We start from the raw sequence: 18,697 nt of genomic DNA, 5'->3' as shown, positions 1-18,697 counted from the left end.
AGGGATGTCAAAATCGTCACGCTTCCAACTGAAAAGTTACGACTGCGAAACTTTTCCACGCCGGTTCGCACACGTCTGAAAAGCGAAGTTTGTTGTTTTTTTTTCTCAGACACGCGGGGACGAAGCGTTCAAAAAAAGAAAAAAGGAACGCCTCCAAAAGTTCTCTCCCCCCCCCCTCTCTAGACATGCTCAGAGGCACCGCCGCCGCTTCTCACCCGGCAAAGCCAGAACCGGAGCGTTACGAAACCTCCTCCGGGGTTACGCCCTGACTCAACCCTGGCAGCTCGAACTTTTCTACGCGGGCGGGAGGGAGGTCAAGGTCTCCCGTGGGGGGGAGGCTTTCCCTGACCTCCGGGTCCCCTTCTTCGGCCCTGGACACCCCACAAGACCCCCACAGCCCAAGCTTTCTCCCCCCTCGCCCCCCCCCCCCGGCCGGCTCACCTGAAGTAATAGACATCGCTTTTCCCGGCGCTCAGCCCCGATTTGCGGATGACCTCCTCCTTCTTCCACCCGGGAGGCAACGCCGGACAGTCCACTCGCTTGCCCCGCTTCTCCATGGGGGCGCCTCGGCGGTGCCCCTCGGCCGGAGACGACGGAGGAGTGGAAGCCGGGGAAAGTGGGGCGCTCCCGAGCCGAGGCCTGCTGCCGGCCAGCTCGCCGGCCCCTTCGGCAGGGGCGGAGGGGAGAGGTCGGCCGGGCGGGCACCAAAAGCGGCGCTGGCCCCTTTGGGCCGGGGAACGTCGGGCTCGGAGCGGCTGTCCAGCAGCAGCGGCAGCGGCGGCGGTTCCAGCGCCCACCCGGGGCCGCCTCCTTCTCGGCGTCCGCCGCTGCTGCTGCCGCCGTCGAGCCCTCTCGGCCAGTGCCGGGAGGAAGAGTCCGGGCTGCGCGCGCAGGGCTTCCCTTCGGCCAGGTGGCGGCGGCGGCGGCGGCGGAGCAGGAGAAGGAGGCGGAGGCGGCGGCGACAGCGGCTGCGGGGGGAGCGGCGGCGGCTGCTGCTGCTGCTTCCGTAACTGAGCCTCGGAATCCGTGTCATCGGCGCTCGGAACCTCGGGGTCATAGAGCCCGCGCGGCACAGCCGAGGGAGGGAGGAGAGTGGGAAGGATGACGGCGCGCCAGCCAGCCAGCCAGCGAGCCGCCGCGCCCACGCCCGCCCCAGCCCCCGTCCCAGCCCCGGCCCCGACCCTGGCCAGGCAGGCATTCCCGGCTTCCTTAAGACCGCCCCTTTTTTCCTCCATCCCGCGCCCCGCTTCAGACTGGAGCGGCGCCGGGCGATGCTGCCCCGGTGGCTTCCAAACCGACACCTTCCTCGGGGCGGCCTTGAAAAGGACGGTTTGCGCGCCTTTGAGGTCGTGGGAAGGGGGAGTTAAGTCGCGCCTTTACGCGCCTTCGAGGGGCTGGTTGGAAATCCCGGAATTCCTTTTTTTTTTGGCTGGGATTGAGAATTGTAAGGTTTTGCCATCGGGGGAAAAAGCAAGCGTGCCCGGGACCATGTACAGAGTTTCCCCCTCCCCCTCTCCTTCGGTTCCCCGGGAACGCTTAAGAATTCGTGTCTTTGGAAAGGAGCGGAGGGTGACAAGGATGGTGTTGTAACTTTGAGTCCGGACTTTTGAGCCCTGTCCAAAGGAGCTCTTTCTTTCATTACCGATCGATTTCACATACCTAAACTTAGATGAAACTTTCCAACCAGCTACCGAGAGTGGGGTTCCCCCATTCCCCCCCCCCCGCCGGTGTACAACATCTGTGGCTAAGAATCGGAGAGAAAATAACGATTGTCAAGATGATCTCTGACCACGTGCAGAGTACTTGCTCTGAGCGAGCCCGCGCGCGCGCACACACATACACACACCCATAACATGCCAAACTGGATCTAATGGGTGCAATGGGATATCCTGAAGAGCAGTAATTTTCAGGAAGCCCCGATTGATACAATAGAAAGGAAACACCGCGTGGGTGGGCCGAACCCACCGAATTTTAGCCGGGAGATGCCACGCGGGACCTCAAAGGCGCGCGGAGAACCTTGAAGCGTTACGAGCTTCTTATTGGGAAAGCCTCGGGGAGTGAAAATTGCTCTCGGATCCTTCAGCGGGCGCCGCAGCGAGAGATGCGGGGGTCATTTGAGGGCATAGCGAGCTCTTTTGCTGGGTGGCGGGAAGCGAGAAGACCTAAAGAGAGCTGGGCATTTATGGGTTCGTGGAAATGATGACGAACCTCCCCAAATCCACTATCTTCACGGATATTCAAAGACTAGCAGTGTTCCTATATCTCAGGGGTTGCCACAAAGAAGAGGGAGTCAAGCTATTCTCCAAAGCACCTGAGGGCAGGACAAGAAGTAATGGGTGGAAACTAATCAAGGAGAGAAGCAACCTAGAACTAAGGAGAAATTTCCTGATAGTTAGAACAATGAATCAGAGGAACAATTTGCCCCAGAAGTTGTGTATTCTCCAACACTGGAAGTTTTTTAAGAAGACGTTGGATATCCATTTGTCTGAAGTGGTGTAGGGTTTCCTGCCTATGCAGGGGGTTGGTCTAGACTCTAGAAGACCTCCAAGGTCTCTTGCAACTCTGTTATTCCATTCCATTCTATTCTATTCTAGATAAAGACCTGTAGAAATGACAGAAGTCTGTCTCCTGGCACTTGAAGGTCACTTAATGCTTCCAAGCGGTTCAAAATGAGCTTTTGAAGGAGGTGAAGAGGACGAAAGCCACTTAAAAGGAGAGAAGGGATCGGTGAAGTTGAACATGGACTTTTCAAAAAAGGCGATTGCTCGGCAATTCCCCCCCCCCAACTTCGCGCCCTCTGATGTGTATTGGCTCCGGTGAAGATCAAAACGCTACCCTGGAGAAGTTAACTTCACGGGCTGCTGTTATACGTAGTTTGACGCCGGGGGTTAAGAAGACCCACCTGTTGTATTTTCATCCATTAAGTCAGGGAAGAGCTTTATGAAGTTGTCGTTCGAATCCAGTTCCTTGGTTAACGTCGAGTTCCAGAGTATTGTCCAACCCAGAAAAATATCCCAAAGGTTCTTTTTCCAAAAGGCAACTGGACTTTCTTGGGTTTTTTATTATTATTATTATTCTTTGAAAACGTTTCGCTTCTCTTCCCAAGAAGCTTTGATGCATTTTCAAAGGGGAGAAAAATCAAGAAAATCCAGTTGCATTTTGGAAAAAGCAGCTTTGGGACAACTATGACCTGGGATGACTGAGTATTCCCACAGGCCACTCAGTAAATGAGTTTAGTTAATTTCATAACAGGATTAAACTGGTTGTGTGAACACGCCGTCGCACATTTGAATTACTTCAGCAGCCCCTAGCGTATTGTTCAGACCCAAAGCATAAAGTTAGCTTCTGGTTCATTAACAGATTAACAGAGTTGGAAGGGACCTTGAAGGTCATCTAGTCCAACCCCTCTGTCCAAGCAGGAGACTCTACTCATCGTGTTCTCCAAACGCCAAACATCCTTCGGTGAATTTGGCGAGGTCCCTACAATAGGCTCGCCCGTGGTTTAACGCGAATAAATCACGTTGGCTGGATATATACATCACACCCATTACGTTGATGTGCGGTGCGAACCCAAATCCTGAAATTCCCGCTCACGTTCGTTTGTGTAAAAAATAAAATCTGTGCTGTCGTTTTCTAATCAAAAGGGTACAATTTTGTTCTTCTTTCTTTCTATTCCAGAAAAGAAAGTGTTACCAATGTCTCCGACTACAGCTCAACTTTTTTTTTCTATTCCGTTGCGAAACGGGTATTTCCTAATGTTAGAAAGGAAGTGGGATTCTCTCTCTTTTGGGGGAACTTAAATGAGTTTTATTCACCACAGTGTATTCTAATAGCGCGTCGATGAGCCATTTAGGGACCCCAGGGTCTTTTCAGTCCGTGGTTATCTCCTGTTTATCAGGAAATTGTTCTAATCCCTTTCACTTTCTTAGAAAAGCAGACTTAAGTAAACGGAAGCGTCTAAAGCAACAGTGTTTCCCAACCTTGGCAAACTTGAAGAGATCCGGACTTCAACTCCCAGAATTCAAATGCCGGCTGGGGAATTCTGGGAGTTGAAGTCCGAACATCTTTCAATGGCCAAGGTTGGGAAACACTGGTCTTAAGACTTTCGTTGTGCGTTTCAAGCCTTTGCAGGGAAAGAAGAAACACGTGACTTGTTCCTGGGACAGTCTGAACCCACAGCTAACCCGAAAAGGCTGAGTTCGCACAACCACTGGGCTAAAACAATCCTGGCTAAGGTTGCTGGTGGAAGATGTGAAGGCGCCCGAGAGCGACTCCCCGGCTTAAAAGAAGTTCAAGGCTCTAAGTTAGGGTCCCCAATGTTGGCAACTCCAGCTGGCTGGAGAATTCTGGGAGTTGAAGTCCACAAATCTTAAAGTTGCCAACTTTGAAGACCTCTGGTTTAAGCAAGGCCGCCCGAGCGATCCGTGACCCCCCCCTCCGCATTCTCATTGGTGCGCGCTCGGAGAGAACAAGAAGGATGATTGGACGGCTCTGCTTTTAAAACTCCTCCTTCCAGGCTGGGCATCGGAGTTCGGGCTCCGGGCTGTGGCTCCGGACGGAGGCGGAGCGCGTTGGCTGTCCTGTCCTGAGCCGCCGCTTGCGCAAACGCCGCGCGAAATGGAGGATTCAGAAGGCGAAGGGGAGGAGGAGGAGACTGAGGCCGAGTGGCTCTTGCCGACACTCAGCAGCGGACTCCAGAGAGATCCCCCTGCGGCCGTAGAAGGTGTCTCGTGTAAAGTCCTAGGAAATCTTCCACCGCCCATCGAGGGATCTAGCTAGCCTTGGCCCTGTGGACTGGGAGTAGGGCAGTGCGTACTCCGAGAGAAAGCACGGGAGCTCAGACGAGGCTGGGGTTGGGGGATACGATCTTTAAGTACTTTAAGAGTGTGTGTGTATAACATATGTATGTTGTATACATATATGTGTGTATGAGTGTTATGTATACGTGTATGTATGTATATGTATATATGTGCATGTATATATATGTGTGTGTGTGTGTGTATATTGTGTTTATGTAGGTATACATATATGTATACCATGCATAAGGAATGTGGTGGGTGGCTCTGGCTAAGACACTGAGCTTGTTGATCGGCAATTCCGTGGTTCGAATCCCTAGCGCCGTGTAACGGAGTGAGCTCCCGTTCATTGTCCCAGCTTCTGCCAACCTAGCAGTTCGAAAGCCTGCAAAAATGCAAGTAGAAAAATAGGAACCACCTTTGGTGGGAAGGTAACAATGTTCTGTGTGCCTTCGGCATTTAGTCATGCCAGCCACATGACCAGAGACGTCTTCAGAAAGCGCTGGCTCTTCGGCTTTGAAACAGAGATGAGCACTGTCCCCCTAGAGTCAGGAGCAACTAGCACATATGTGTGAGGGGAACCTTTACCTTTTATATGTATGTATTTGTATGTGTATATATGTATACATATACATACATACATACATATGTATACTGTACATACATACATACATACACATACACACAAACACACATACACACACTTATTTTAAGTGCTCATTCTTAAAGGCTGTTTTCACATGACTTACTGGCCCCCTAATCTAGCCAGATTTTCACCTAGTATGTTAGGTGAATCTAGTCCAAGTAGTTTATGGATTCAGTGTGAAGTGGAAATTCAGAATAAATATATGAAGATAATCTTGTCTCTGTCCCTCCCAATGTTGTATTTGATATCAGTAGTACATTGGAGCTGATGGAAGATTTTTCCTTTTGCAAAAAAAGGGGGATTTTCAGGAGGCATCTTCAAGTTCAGAGTTAGGAAAAGGACACTGATAGGAGTTCCCTCCTGGCCCAAATGAGAAACAAACCAGGATGCTTTGCAAAAAAAATCATTTTGGCCTGGATCGGGTGACTAATTATACTGGAATTTGCTTCCTGGAACCTTTGCTTCCTGGAATTTTTCTCTCTCCTTCTGAGAAAGAGCAGGAGAGGTCCTAAGTGTTGTTTTTACTAATGTGTGATTCACATTAATCAGTTTTCTGCATCCATTCAACACTTTAAAGTAGACACTAGTGGCCGTGGTTAGGTTTGCAGGGTACTCTTGGCCAAAATGTGGTTGGCTTTGTTGTAATTCCTTGTGGTGCGGAAATGCAGAGATTGAAATTATTCTACACAATTGAAATTATTCCACAGACTGCAGCCTTCGCCTCCGTGGTAAGGAGTAATATTTCCTTCCAGGTGCAAAAAAAATGTTTGCATCTTTTTGCATTCATAGAGCTTGTTAAACCAGACTGGTTTGCTCAAGAAACCCAGTTGCTGGGATCAGTTCACACTGAACAGTATCTTACAACTGGGCCAGAGACCAGCCAACTCTATCTGTAAACTTGTATATGAGACAAGAAGACCCTTAAGGATGCTTGAAATGGGATGTGGTGGCTCAGTGGCTAAGACGCTGAACTTATTGATCAGAAAGGTTGGCAGTTCGGTGGTTCGAATCCCTAGTGCCGCATAATGGAGTGAGCTCCCGTTACTTGTCCCAGCATCTGCCAACCCAGCAGTTCGAAAGCACGTAGAAAATGCAAGTAGAAAAATAGGAACCACCTTTGGTGGGAAGGTAACAGCGTTCCGTGCGCCTTCGGTGTTGAGTCATGCCGTCCTCATGATCACGGAAACATCTTCAGACAGTGCTGGCTCTTCGGCTTTGAAACAGAAGAGCACCGCCCCCTAGAGTGGCAAACGATAGCACATATGTGCGAGGGGAACCTTTACCTTTACCTGTAGGATGCTCGATGCGGATAGAAAGAAAATGACGTATGAACTGTGGAGTGATGTTTTAAATGGAAAACTCTTTTATCAATAAAGGTTAAAGATGTAGGATTTTATTTAACCAACAATGCATTATTGTTAGAAAATGACAGGTGATTAAAGCTGTTCAAAATGGTTCCACCACAAAACCGCGGACGACAAAATCGCGCTCGACGAAAGCGCGTACGTGACGTCATCACAGCGCGACGAAAACATCGCGCTGTGATCGATAAATGTAAAAATAAAGCGAAAACCTTACCCTAACCCCCCCAAACCTAACCCTAAACCTAACCCTAACCCTAACCCTTAACCTAACCCTAAATCTAACCCTAAACCTAACCCTTAACCTAACGCTAAACCTAACGCTAACCCTTAACCTAACGCTAAACGTAACCCTAACGCTCTAAACCTAACCCTAACCCTTAACCTAACCCTAACCCTAAACCTAAACCTAACCCTTACCTTTATGTGAATCGGCTTGCTTTAATTTTATTTTTATTTCAATTTTTAATTTTTTTCGTCACGCTGTGATGACGTCAAATGCGCGCTTTCGTCGAGCGCGCTTTTGTGGACCGCGGTTTTGACGGGTCACGGTTCAAAATTCAGCATCCTGGTTTGAAAGGCCCAAAACAGAAGGGATTGTGGCTATGCTGAGTGATGTGTGAAGAGGGGCTGAAAACCACAAAGGTAATATAAAACGGATATTTTTCTGAATGTCAAATTTGCTTGCAGGTTATCATGGCCAAGCTGTGCCCAAAGGAAATGCTTGGAACCGAATCATTGTGCATCTGGACTTGGACTGTTTTTATGCCCAGGTAGAAATGATCTGCAATCCTGAATTAAGAAGCAAACCTTTAGGTAATTTCCCCCCCTCCACCCCCCAAAAAGTAGGTGGAAATGTTTGTGAGTCTTACAGACCAAATCCAGGCCTCTTGAATCTCCTGCGCTTTCCGCTTTCCCTCCCTGGCCCCAAAAGCACTCTGGGACCCGCAGAGGGTTTGGAAAGCCAAAAATGGGACTTGCGGAGGGTTTGCAAAGCCAAAAAATGGTACTATATTTTTCAGACTATAAGATGCACTCCCCACCCCCCAAAAAGTGGGTGGAAATATCTGTGCATCTTATAGACCGAATACGGGCCTATTTTTGGCGTCCTGAACCCTCTGTGTGTCCTGTTTTTGACCTCCCGACCCCCAGAAGCACTCTGCAGGACAAAAAAGGCCAATTTTTGGTGAAAATAGAATGAGTGGAGTGTTCGGAAGGCCCAAAATGGGACCCGCGGAGAGTTTGGGAGGCCAAAAACGATACTGTATTTTTCAAACTGTAAGATGCATTTTCCACCCACCAAAAAAAGTGGGTGGAAATGTCTGTGCGTTGTATAGAACGAATACGGGCCTGTTTTTGGCCTCCTGAATCCTCTGCATCCCGTTTTTGCCTGCCCCATCCCCGCAGAAGCAAAGTCTTTGTTTATGTATTTGTTCATTCTTTGACACAGAAAGGGGAAAGAGAAAACAGAATCACAGAGTTGGAAGGGCCCTTGGAGGTCTTCTAGTCCAACCCCCTGCTTAGGCAGGAAACCCTACATCACTTCAGACAAATGGTTATTCAACATCTTCTTAAAAACTTCCAGTGTTGGAGCACCCACAACCTCTGGAAGCAAGCTGTTCGAATAATTAATTGTTCTCACTGTCAGGAAATTTCTCCTTAGTTCTAAGTTGCTTCTCTCCTTGATTAGTTTCCACCCATTGCTTCTTGTCCTGCCCTCAGGTGCTTTGGAGAATAGATTGACTCCCATTTCTTTATGGCGTCCCTTTAGATATTGGAACTGGAATTGGAATATTGGAAAATTGGACTCTCCATGATATATGTGACAGGATCTAATGTAATACATATGAAGTGAGTTAGGCAGCCCTGAATGTATCAAGAAATCCACTCCATTGAAAAGATGGAATTGTAGCTGAGAATAAATTTACACAAAGTTGCATTGCAAGCTTTGGAAATAAGAGCTCCATTGTAAAAAAAAATGTTGAAAGGTACTTGGCATGAAGCCACCTGTAATTCTTAACGGTGTTGTGTTTCTACCTAGGTGTGCAACAGAAATACCTGGTCGTCACCTGCAATTATGAAGCCAGGAATCTTGGTGTGAAAAAACTCATGGGTGTGAAAGAAGCAAAAGAAAAATGTCCGGATCTGGTGCTGGTTAATGGAGAGAATCTGACTAAATACAGGGAATTCTCTTACAGGGTTACAGGTACACTGTTTTGATTTTTATCCTTTTAACACTGGGAAATGTTTTCTTGGGTTTAGTTGCAATATGCCCTCTTTGCCTAGAGACTAGAAGTAGTCCTTGACTTACAACCATGATCGGGACCAGAAACTCAGTCGCTAAGCAATGTGGTTCTTAAGTTAGTCATCACTCAACCATGAGTGATTTTATAAACTTTTGTGGCATGGTCATTAAGCGAATCCTACTTGGAAATCAATGGACCCGGTGACTCGGGCTAAGACACTGAGCTTGTCAATCAGAAAGGTCAGCAGTTTGGCGGTTCGAATCCCTAGCACTGCGTAATGGAGTGAGCTCCCGTTACTCATCCGAGCTTCTGCCAACCTAGCAGTTCGAAAGCATGTAAAAATGCAAGTAGAAAAATTGGAACCACGTTTGGTGGGAAGGTAACAGCATTCCATGCACCTTCAGTGTTTAGTCATGCCAGCCACATGACTTTGGACAGCACTGGCTCTTCGGCTTTGAAACGGAAATGAGCACCGCCCCTTAGACTGGCACATATGTGTGAGGGGAACTTTTACCTATACCTTACTTAGAGACCACTTCTAGACTATGTGCTTAAGGTGGGGGGGTAGAAGAAAATTTTGATCGGGTTTTACCAATTCGATAGATTTGCGGTTATAGAAATGGTTAGTTTAAACTATTGTATAAAAGTAAAAAGTTGAGGTTTGATGTTAATGCCTTACTCTACTGCACCAAAGGGAGTCAGAAGTCAATGCCTTTTCTTTCTTCCCCCTTTCTTTTCCACACTTTTCCCTTCCTATTTTTCTTACTATTCGCTTTTGTAATTTTTGCATGTTTTAACATTAACTAATAAAAATGGTTAAATTAAGCAAATCCACTTTTACTCCCTAACATTGCTTGACAGCAGCCAGTTGCGAAGGGCACATATGTCAATCACTGGACTCCAGGTACTGCAACTATTGTAAATACACACCAGTTGCCAAGCACCCAACTTGCAATCATATGATCTTGAGGATGCTGCAATGGTCATAAGTGTGAGGACTGGTCATGCATCACTTTTTTAGTGCCATTGTAACTTCAAACAGTCACTAATATTGTAAGATTGTAAGGACTCCTTGTATTCCTACACTTTTCTTTATTTTAATCATACCTAGTGCTAACTCATAAAGCATGATTTATAAGCCACCATGGCTGGGTAGATATCCCATATTAAATCCAAACCAAAAAACAAACAAACCCCGTGCTTTGGTTTAACATATTTGAGCCTAGCCATTTAGGATGTAAACGTGAGCTATCACTTAACAAATCATGTCAATCCAGCCAAGTTTAGCTTATTCGTATCATGGTTTGTGAACCATGTGAATCCTGCATGTGAATCCAGTCCACGGTAACCGAATCTTGTGATCTTGTTCTTCAGATGTTTGTGTCAAATTTCTAGCAAGCTTGACAAGAGGTTTGTCAAGAAAGAAGTACCAGTAGGTGCGGAAAGACCGAATGAATTTCTCTTTCTGCTCCCACTTTGGTTACACTTTGTGTGATCAAGCCAGGAGAGCGTAGTTGAGGATTTTCCTGAAAGAATTTACTGTGCAGGAATGATGTCATAGAAGTGTGTTCTGAAGTATTGTCCCTTAGGTTGGATGTGGTTTCTCAGCAAGGGTCAATCTGTTCAGAACTGAGATGGCCAACTTTGTAGGCGTATTTCCTACCTGTTCTGACCTAGGCTTCCCAAAAGCATGAAGCCGACTCCTCTTCCCAATAAAACCCCTTTTATTTAGTTTAAAATGAATTCCTCTCCAGCAAAGTCCCGGCCAACAGTCTTTCAAGAGATTTCACAACTACAGACCTTTATCAGGCTTGGAGAGCTGCCAGGCCCATATCAGATAACAGATCTTAACTCTAATGGAGTGAACTAATTGTTTCCTGCAAACTCCCCTTTCCTTTTGTTCCTCTTTTATTCCCTATGGGAGGGGTCATTCACGGTCCACCTGTGGCTTTACTTCCAAGTCAACCCTAGTTCCTTAGCTCTGTTCCCTTCTCCTGGCAGTTCTGCACATGTGCCCACAGGCTCCAGCTGTTCTTCTGCTTATTTATTTCCAACTGCCCACTTATTTCCAACTCCAAAGGCAACCGATAATTGTCAGACAGCCTTGGCCCCATCTCTTCCTGTGATGCAGAGCCCTCGTGAGAGCCTTCCCCAGACTCCAGGACTGGCCCATGATACTCCCCAACCTCCTCACAGTCCGAATCTGCTGACCAATCCACTGGCGGGCCACAATGCTACCTTGCTTGTATTTATTTCAACACTGCTTGTTCCCACTAGACTTGGGTGACTCGTAAATTTTAATTAATAATCATGATAATAATGGAGGAGTTATATAAATGGCACTAGTGTATATCATAGAAGATTGTTAGCATTTGTCTGACTTGTTGAGAATTTTTGTTACTCTTGTGTAATTTTCCTTAAAACTTCAGAATATGTAGTCATAACTGTAGTCATAACTAATAATTGCAGGATACCATACAAGAGTTGGATTGTTCTAGCTTTCAAATTGAGATAGTCATATCCACAAATGGAAATGACAATTTAGGCATCTATTTTGAAAACTGGAGATAGTAAGTTTATTATATTATAGAAAATGGTAAGCAAACATGAAGAATAAAACACACTGACAATACGAAGTACAAATGCCATGCTTTTTAAAAATCTGGTGGTACTTACCAGAAAGCATTCAGTAAAGTCAGTAAGAGTCAACAGTACAGAAATATGGCTATGCTAATTGAACCCCTGCATTCTGTTTGACCTTGACTTACTATGGAACTGGCTTTTAAAAATAAAAAAAGTGACAACCAGGGGTGTCAAACACAAGGCCTGCAGGCCGGATGTGGCATGCGGTGTGGTCGGATCTGGCCCACGGGGCCATCCTGGAAAATGTAAGGGGCCAGCCCGTATCACTTTGGCCTGTTCTACATAATGCGAAGAAGAAACATCAGGCCAAACTTTACCCAGTGCGAAGAGGAAACATGCCAGCAGTTTAGGGAGTGGAGTCAAGCTGGCCATGCTCTCCCCAGTTGCCCCCCAACTTTCCCCAAGGTCAATCACAGCCCTGATGCGCCCCCCCCCATGAAATTGAGTTTGACACCCTGTTTTAAACTCAGGATAGAAGTCAAAATTCTGGAGATTTGCTTCAATCAGAAATCAGCTTCCATTTTGGGATCCTGACTAAAGTGCTTTTGAGATGTAAACTGAGGAAAGAGACATCAGGCTATTTCACAATGGCTTTTGGGATCAAAAGTATCTCCTCTCTCAAGCATCTCAACAATTTTGAGTGTTCATTGTGTGTCTATATATAGAGAGAAAGAGAGAGAGAGAAAAGGAGAGCATGAGACAAAGATGAAAATTTTATCTCCACCTTCCCAAAGTAAAAATGAAGTTGATGACTCAACAAGAGGTTAAACATTACAAAATTGTAAACAAACCTGTACAGTCAAAGAGGAAATGGATCTCATTGGGCTTATCAAATGTGTGCTCAAATGCCTTATTAAAATAAAATAAAGCGGAAGAAAGAGCTCTCTAAAGCAAATCTCTGTAGGTGAAAAGTTCTGTAATCACCATTATATGGGAAGTCAAATTTACACTAGTTATGGTTAACTTACCCATCATGTGTTCCACCAACCAGGAAGTCCTCTACTTACAACCTCGACTGAGCCCAAAGTTTCTGTTGCTAAATGAGACTTTGGTTAAGTGAATTTTGCCCCACTGTATTGCCTCTCTTGCCACTGTTATTAAGTGAATCTGGCTTCCCCCTTGATTTTGCTTGTCAGAAAGTTGCACAAGGTGATCACAGAACCTGGGACACTGCGATTGTCATAAATAGGAGTCAGATGTCTGAATTTGGATCATGTGACCCTGGGGATGCTGCAATGGTCGTAAAAAATGGCCACAAGTCGCTTTTTTCAGTGCCATTGTAATTTTGAACGGTCACTAAACAAATCGTTATAAGTCAAGGATTCCGTGTATACTGAAGCCTAAACTAACCATTCAATTTTTATAAAACCATGCTAGATGAAAATGTGACTTTCTAGTTTGTGGCCATCATTTTTTGTGTGTGTGATTAAGGATAGATCGATCTACAGCAGGGGTGTCAAACTCAAGGCTCCGGGGGCCGGATCCAGCCCGTGGGGTGCTTAGATGTGGCCCATGGGGACACCCTGGAAACAGCAAAGGACCAGGCTGTGGTGCCTCTGCCAGCGAAAACTGAACTTGGGAGGGCTGCGTGCGCCCCTCCCAAGCCCCATTTTCCCTGGCAGAAGGTCACAGGAGGCCTTTGCAGCCGAAAATGGAGCTCGTGGGGGCCACCTGCAATTTCTCCTTAGTTCTAAGTTGCTTCTCTCCTTGATTGGTTTCCACCCATTGCTTCTTGTTCTGCCCTCAGGTGCTTTGGAGAATAGTTTGACTCCCGCTTCTTTGTGGCAACCCCTGAGATATTGGAACACTGCTATCATGTCTCCCCTAGTGTTTCTTTTCATTAAACTAGACACACCCAGTTCCTGCAACCGTTCTTCATATGTTTTAGTCTCCAGTCCCCTAATCATCTTTGTTGCTCTTCTCTGCACTCTTTCTAGAGTCTCAACATTGTTTCTACATTGTGGTGACCAAAACTGGATGCAGTATTCCACGTGTGGCCTTACAAAAGCATTATATAGTGGTATTAACACTTCACGTGATCTTGATTCTATCCCTCTGTTTATGCAGCCTAGAACTGTGTTGGCTTTTTTGGCAGCTGATGCACACGGCTGGCTCCTATTTAAATGGTTGTCCACTAGGACTCCAAGATCCCTCTCCCAGTTACTACTATTGAGCGAGGTACCACCTAAACTATACCTGTGCATTTTGTTTTTTCTTGTCTAAATATAGAACCTTACTTAAGAACCTTAATTAGGTTAACTCTCTTAACCCAGTGCTCAAGGCGGCGGTGGTGAGACCCCTCCTGAAGAAACCGTCCTTGGATCCAGCCGTTCTTAATAACTACCGCCCAGTCTCCAACCTCCCCTTCGTGGGGAAGGTTGTTGATAAGGTGGTGGCCTTCCAGCTTCAGCGTACCTTGGAGGAAGCTAACTATCTTGACCCCTTCCAGTCCGGCTTCAGGCCCGGTTACAGCACAGAAACCGCTTTGGTCGCATTGACCGATGATCTCTGGAGAGCCAGAGATGGAGGCCACGCGTCCATCCTGGTTCTCCTTGACCTCTCAGCGGCTTTCGATACCATCAACCATGGTATCCTTCTGCGACGACTGCGGGAGGTGGGGGTGGGCGGCACTGTTCTGCAGTGGTTCTCCTCCTACCTCTCGGACAGGTCGCAGTCGGTGTTGGTGGGGGGGCAGAGATCGTCCCCGAGGCCCCTAACTTATGGGGTGCCGCAGGGTTCGGTCTTATCCCCCCTACTATTTAACATATACATGAAACCGCTGGGCGAGATCATTCGGAGGCACGGGATAAAATACCATCAATACGCGGACGATACACAGTTGTATCTGTCCGCCCCGTGCCAACTCAATGAAGCGGTGGACGTGATGAACCGGGGTCTTGAGGCTGTTAAAGACTGGATGAGAGCTAACAAACAGGTACTCAACCCGGACAAGACCGAGTGGCTGTTGTGTTTTCCTCCCAACAATTTGGCCAATGTTCCATCACTCAGGCTGGGGGGTCAAAATTTATACCCCTCAGACAGGGTCCGCAACTTGGGAGTCCTCCTGGATCCACAGCTGAGTTTTGACCATCACTTGTCAGCTGTGACCAGGGGGGCATTTGCCCAGGTTCGCCTGGTGCGCCAGTTGCGGCCCTACCTGAACCGGGAGGCCCTCACAACAGTCACTCGAGCCCTTGTGATCTCTAGGCTGGAATACTGCAATGTGCTCTACATGGGGCTGCCCTTGAAGAGCATCCGGCGACTTCAGCTAGTCCAGAACGCAGCCGCGCGAGTGATTGTGGGTGCACCACGGTTCGCCCACATAACACCGATCCTCCGTGAGCTGCGCTGGCTACCTGTTGGTCTCCGGGTGCACTTCAAGGTCCTACTTACCATTCATAAAGTGCTCCATGGTAGTGGATCTGGCTATTTGAGAGACCGCCTTCTGCCAATTACCTCCCTTCGTCCCATCAGATCACATAGAGTAGGCCTCCTCCGAATTCCATCCGCCAGTCAGTGCCGACTGGCGACTACGCGGAGGAGAGCCTTCTCAGTTGCAGCTCCGACGCTATAGAACAATCTCCCCGTGGAGATCCGCACCCTCACCACCGTCCAGGCCTTCCACACAGCCCTCAAGATCTGGCTATCCCGTCAGGCCTGGGGATAAGACTTTACTCTCGCCCCTCCCGAATGTTGAGTGAATGTTGTGTTTTACCGCTAATTATTTTTACTCACATTTTCTTTTTGTGTTTTGTCCTGCACTTCCCTCCCCTATTATTGTAAGCCGCCCTGAGTCCCCTCAGGGAAAAGGGCGGCCTATAAATCTTTAATAAAAGTAAAAAAAAAAAAAAAAAAAGTACATATTAACAATTATATTCTTTTTTAAAAAAAAAACATTTTACAGAATTGTTAAAAACATTTACTCCATTGGTAGAAAGGCTCGGATTTGATGAAAATTTTGTGGATATCACTGAATTGGTTGAAAAGAGACTGAAAGAGTGGAAAAAAGCAACACTTCCTAACATCTCTGTTTCTGGTCATGTATATAATAATCAGAGTAAGTACTTTTTTTTTTAAACTGCAAATGTCATACTTGCACATTAAAGCCCATCATAATGCTGCATTGATAACACAAAGCACATTTCCAGCATAGAATGACATTCAAGCTTGACATAAAAAAATACAGGTAGTCCTCCACTGGAAAAAAAGCGACTTATGACCATTTTTCACAGCTACAATGTTTGTAGCGTTCCCTGTGATCAAAATTCAGATGCTGGGCAACTAGTTCATATTTATGACCGTTGCTGCATCCCAAAAGTCACGTGCTCCCCTTTTGCGACCTTATGGCAAAGTCAGTGGGGAATTCACTTAACAAACATGTTATTAATGTATCAAGTGCAGTGTTTCACTTGCCAACTGATGCAAGAAAGGTCATAAAATGGGGCCAAACTCACTTAACAAAAGATCTCACTTAACAACAGAAATGTGGGGCTCAATTGCAATTGTAAGTTGATGACTACCTGTATACAGATAGTGCTTGACTTACAACCACTCATTTAATCTGGATGGGAGCGAACAAGCTTGCACTCAACCCAGGCAAGACCGAGTGCCTATTGATGCTGCCTCCGAAGGACAGTCCAGACATTCCACCTCTTAGCCTGGGGGGTGAAATTATACACCCCTCAGAGAGGGCCCGCAATTTGGGTGTCCTCCTGGACCCGCAGCTGACGTTAGAACACCATCTGTCAGCTGTGATTTGATTTGATTTGATTTATTGCATTTCTATGCCGCCCTATTCCCAGAGGGACTCAAGGCGGCTCACAAACCAAAGTAAGGGGGGGATACAAACAGGAGGAAAACAACGGACAAACAACTACAACAATTTAAAAACAATCAACAACCACACAATTTGAGCGGAGATGAGAACTCGTCAGCCCCAGGCCTGTCAGAACAGCCAGGTTTTAAGGGCTTTGCGGAAAGCCTGAAGGGTGGTGATGGTCCGAATCTCCACGGGGAGCTCGTTCCAGAGGGCCAGAGCAGCTGTGACCAGGGGGGCTTTTGCCCAGGTTCGCCTGGTGCACCAGTTGCGGCCCTATCTGGACCAGGAGGCACTTTGAATGGTTACTCACACCCTCATCACCTCAAGACTGGATTACTGTAACGCACTCTACATGGGGCTGCCCCTGAAGAGTGTTCGAAGACTGCAGTTGGTCCAGAATGCAGCCGTGCGAGCGATATTGGGTGTACCTAGATACACCCATGTTACACCCATCCTCTGCGAGCTGCACTGGCTCCCTATTGGTCTCCGAACGCGCTTCAAGGTGCTAGTTGTTACTTTTAAAGCCCTACATGGTTTAGGACCTGGCTACCTGAGAGACCGCCTCCTGCCACGTACCTCCCAACGACCCACTAGATCTCACAGGTTGGGCCTCCTCCGGGTGCCGTCGACCAGACAATGCCGACTGGCGACTCCCCAGGGGAGAGCCTTCTCTGTAGCTGCACCGGCCCTGTGGAACGATCTACCCATAGAGATCCGGACCCTTACCACGCTCCCGGCCTTCTGTAAAGCCACTAAGACCTGGCTGTTCCGGCAGGCCTGGGGCTGTTGATCAACGTCCTGCCCCACCTACACTGAATGGATGATGTGCAATTTTAATAATGTATCTTATTTTTAAATGTTTTTATCTGTAAGCCGCTCAGAGTCCCTAGGGAGTGGGCGGCATACAAATTTTATTAAATTAAATTAAATTAAATTAAATTTATAACAATTGCAGCTTCCTTACGGTTAGGGAATCACCATTTTCAACCTTCCCTGCTGACTTCCACCAAGGAAAGTCAATGGGGGAAACTGGATTTACCGTACTTTTCGGACCATAAGACACACTTCCCCCCCCCCCTGAAAGAGGGTGGAAATGTTGGTGCGTCTGATACATTGAATATACCGTATTTATCGGCGTATAACACGCACCGGCGTATAACACGCACCCCCCATTTTAACACAAAAATTTGAGTAAAAATTTTTTTCATTAAAAATAAATGACTTGGAAGCTCGGAACTTAATGTTGGATTAAAATTTATAACATTAGAACATGAATTATAACATTAACTCCTCTTAAAAGGCAAATATGAAATGAAAAAACACCTCTTTGAGCAAAAAAACTTAATCAGAATCACTGCTTTTTGGAAAACCAAAAACCTCTTCCTCATCTTCACTCTCTCCCTCTTTTTTCCCTTCCTTCCCCCTTCCTCTTGCCTATCAACTTCATCCTCTTTGTCTTTCTGCTCTTTCCCTCTCTTCCCCTTTTCTTCCTACCTCCTTCCTTCTCCCTCCCTTCTTCTTTTTCTTCCTTTCTTCTTCCATCTTCCTCCTTCTCCTTCCATTCTTTCTCCTTCCATCCATCTTTTCTCCTTCCATCTTCTCCCCCCCTCCCTTCTTCTTTTCCTCCCCCCTCCCTCCTTCCTTCCTCTCCTTCCCTTTCTCACACACAGGAAGGGGAGGGGGGCTATCTAGTCGCTTTCACAGCATAATTTCTTTATCTAACTTTTAAAAAACAGTGTGCAAATCAAACGAGATTTTCGTAACCTGCGAAGCACCAAGTTATATTATGTTGTTACAAATTCGCAGCTACTCCATTCTTTCTGATAGGGAACTACATTTCCCAAGATGCCTCAGGTCCTCAAAGCGCTGAACGCAGCTTTGCAATTGACTCCAGCGAGGCCTGGCAGCCGCCGGCTGGGGTGGTTGTCAGGGCGATGCGGAGCGGACGCGCCGTTTGTTACTGCTTCCAGCAATCAAGACGGACAAGGGAAGCGACTGAAACGGACGCTGGCCGCAGGAGAGCGAGGCTGCTGCTGCGGCTTTTGTTTCAGTAGGGAAGAAAACTTCCTTTCGCTTCCCGAATTTGACTGGGTCCCGGGGCTTCTGCCGGGCGGCAGAAGCCCGGGAAGCGAAAGGAAGTTTTCTTCCCTATTGAAACAGAAGCCGCAGCAGGAGAGCAGGGCTGC

The 18,697-nt window shown here is 47.1% G+C and overlaps 2 protein-coding genes across 8 annotated transcripts in view; one reads left to right on the top strand and one right to left on the bottom strand.

The window, feature by feature from the left end:
- Window positions 1-647, bottom strand: part of MBD2 (methyl-CpG binding domain protein 2) — a 65,552-nt gene extending 64,905 nt beyond the window's left edge. The window contains 1 exon segment of the mRNA XM_032213642.1: window positions 442-647. Coding sequence (XP_032069533.1) covers window positions 442-557 — 116 coding nt within the window. The 5' untranslated portion in view covers window positions 558-647.
- A 3,888-nt stretch (window positions 648-4,535) lies between these two features.
- Window positions 4,536-18,697, top strand: part of POLI (DNA polymerase iota) — a 29,601-nt gene continuing 15,439 nt past the window's right edge. The window contains exons 1-4 of one of the 7 annotated variants that reach the window (XM_032213503.1): window positions 4,536-4,723; window positions 7,494-7,619; window positions 8,845-9,009; window positions 15,597-15,749. In XM_032213503.1, coding sequence (XP_032069394.1) covers window positions 4,618-4,723; window positions 7,494-7,619; window positions 8,845-9,009; window positions 15,597-15,749 — 550 coding nt within the window. In that variant the 5' untranslated portion in view covers window positions 4,536-4,617. Of the gene's footprint in view, window positions 4,809-7,452; window positions 7,620-8,844; window positions 9,010-15,596; window positions 15,750-18,697 lie in introns of those variants that run through there. The other 6 variants (XM_032213504.1, XM_032213502.1, XM_032213508.1 and 3 more) reach the window with 6 other exon arrangements.

This window comes from Thamnophis elegans, chromosome 3, assembly GCF_009769535.1.
Source record: "Thamnophis elegans isolate rThaEle1 chromosome 3, rThaEle1.pri, whole genome shotgun sequence".
NCBI lineage: Eukaryota > Metazoa > Chordata > Lepidosauria > Squamata > Colubridae > Thamnophis > Thamnophis elegans.
The sequence above is the reverse complement of the archived record's forward strand: the minus strand, read 5'-3'. Positions and strand labels throughout refer to the sequence as shown.